This window comes from Trachymyrmex septentrionalis, unplaced genomic scaffold, assembly GCF_001594115.1.
Source record: "Trachymyrmex septentrionalis isolate Tsep2-gDNA-1 unplaced genomic scaffold, Tsep1.0 scaffold106, whole genome shotgun sequence".
Lineage (NCBI taxonomy): Eukaryota > Metazoa > Arthropoda > Insecta > Hymenoptera > Formicidae > Trachymyrmex > Trachymyrmex septentrionalis.
Genome location: NW_017304185.1, coordinates 266,436 through 268,888, shown reverse-complemented (window position 1 = coordinate 268,888; position 2,453 = coordinate 266,436). Strand labels below are relative to the sequence as shown.

The following is a 2,453-nucleotide window of genomic DNA, read 5'->3' as shown; positions in this document are numbered from 1 at the left end:
AGTGGCTTCAGCAGCATTTTTCTTCAGATGAAACGCGAAGTGGATGGAAAATCGAATATGCTCTTTTGTAATTGCCATCGTGAACACTACTGATTTTTGAGGTTATGTGCATCAAACGCCAAACCGTATCGCATTTCAGGAGGTTAAATGTTACTGTTTTAAAACCCCAAAAGGGCGGGAAGATATATAAAATTTAAATTGTTATTTCGGTTGTATCAAATCTAAAGCTCAGAACTTTTTTGTACACATAATAAATATATGTAATTATATATAATTATATATAAATATTTTTTTCCCGCGGCATTTCAAGAGACAGGAGTAGGATTAAGGTCAGTGAAAACATAATAAATATAATAATTTCATTATTTATTAGTACATTTATTACACATGATTGGTGGGCAATAGGAAGATCGTGGAAGAGGATATATGCTGTAGATTTGAATCATAAAAAGAAACACCACTTAAATGACTGTGAATTAGAAAGATTGCAAAGGTCATCATTACTGATAATAAATGAATTTAATACCATATATCAAATAAGCCAGACGAAGAACAAGGAAAAATTGATGAGTAAATTTCATGTTTTTTACTTTATTCTCATTTTTTTCTAAAATTCTAAATTAAATGGATAAATGTGGAAGATGAGTTTTTAATAGATATGTATTTTCCATTTGCATTTGTGTTGTTTAGTTAATATCTTGTAAACATTACAAGACGATGGAAATGTACTAATAAATGTACATTTATTAATACATTAAGTTTTACATTGTACAATATAAATGAATTATTGTTTGTCGAATAAGCATCGAGATTTTCATCGAACATTCTAAAATTAAAGATACATGTCGGTATGTAACTTAATATAACGTAACGTTAATGTAACGTAATATAAGTAGATAAGAAAATTAAATTAATATTTAGTATCGTAGAATAAGCGCCAATACTGTCGAAGTAATTCGGTTTTTTTTTTTCGAAAGGTTTAACTTAGTATAGCCCAAGCAATTTTCCAGGCTCAATCACACGATCGTAAAATTTATGCTGACATGATGCACTTTCTGGCTTGCATGCAATGTGTATCTTAAAAAGTTATCAAACGTTAAACAAAAGGAAGGAGAAACATGTCAATTAGATAAGTCAAGATTAACTTTTCGTATATCCTAAATATGAAAATCCACACGTGCTTCCTTCTCGGCGATCGCGAACGGAATCGATGTAGCAGAGTATGAGGTTAATGTCAGACCATTATGCCCTCTAATGTTACGTGTCTGAACTGCCTCAATTTCGTCACAGCTTTTCTAATCAAAAATGGATAAGTGGAATCACCTATTATTCTTACACTGTAGATCGGACGAAAACTCGTTCGTTTTGCGCAGGTCTTCATAGCATTGTACAACGTTACATTGCTTGCTATCCGTAAACTAAGGTCAATGGGTGCATCCAGAAGCATGACCAATTACTGAGTGCTCAATGAGCTCTTGCATCTGATTGGCATATTCCATTAGATTTAAAAATATAAACCAAACAGATACAAAAGCTCATTGAGCACTCAGTGAGCGGTCGTACTTCTGGATGCACCTATTCTCTCTTCTATTGAACGAGTTGAGTTTTTAATGCATTATATATTTTCTTGCATAGGATGCATTTTTGCTATAATATACGTGACGTAACTTATAGCTTACAGTTATCTGGACGTAATTCCTGAATGTAGCCCTGTGCTCTCTACTTTTAATTGTTTCCGACTTAAAACTCTAGATATACCAAAGTAACGCAAGCAGCTTTTTACTTACTGTACGTTATTAGGCAAGTCGCGAAAAACCTATTCTTTTTAGCTGAACTTTTGCACTAGTTCATCTTTCTTCCTTTTCTCTTCAAGAGGAAAAAAGAAGAAAAAAGATAAATTGGTGCAAAAATTTAGCTAAAAAGAACAGATCTAAAGAGTGACAAGTTTGTGCGCACAAAATAAATGAGGCATCGAATTTTTTGTCATCATGTTTCGTCTTGCACTACGTGCATGTCCAACATGGCTGGAAAATAAACTCATGTTTTTGTATTTTAGGGGTATGTTTTATATATTTGCCCGTTTACATCATCTTGTAGCTACCGTATGTACATTATTGTGTGTTTACTGCTACTAGTATCAGTATTTTGCCTTGCATTACATTGTCGATTTTTTAATTTATCTATTTTACCGCTTTTTTTATTTTACATTTAAATATTTAATCAATATTTTCAAATTTATGATTGAAAAAGTGTATCAGATAAATCATGTTCATCCATCAAAAGTTATATGTGCATACATTTTATAAATTACTTATTCTCTTTGTAATATTTCAGCAAAGAGTGCTTCTGTCAATGGCAGATTGCATAGCCTGAGTGCAACAGTAGATCATTCCAATATGAAAGTACAAATATTACCAGCCCTTCAAGATAATTATATGTATTTAGTACGTGCT

At 32.0% G+C, this 2,453-nt stretch overlaps 1 protein-coding gene across 3 annotated transcripts in view; it reads left to right on the top strand.

Moving 5' to 3' along the window:
- The first annotated feature begins 1,573 nt into the window (after positions 1–1,573).
- Positions 1,574–2,453, top strand: part of LOC108745620 (hydroxyacylglutathione hydrolase, mitochondrial) — a 2,646-nt gene continuing 1,766 nt past the window's right edge. The window contains exons 1-2 of one of the 3 annotated variants that reach the window (XM_018481911.1): positions 1,574–1,598; positions 2,335–2,444. In XM_018481911.1, the coding sequence (XP_018337413.1) occupies positions 2,397–2,444 (48 nt within the window). In that variant the 5' untranslated portion in view covers positions 1,574–1,598; positions 2,335–2,396. Of the gene's footprint in view, positions 1,599–1,851; positions 2,103–2,334; positions 2,445–2,453 lie in introns of those variants that run through there. The other 2 variants (XM_018481893.1, XM_018481902.1) reach the window with 2 other exon arrangements.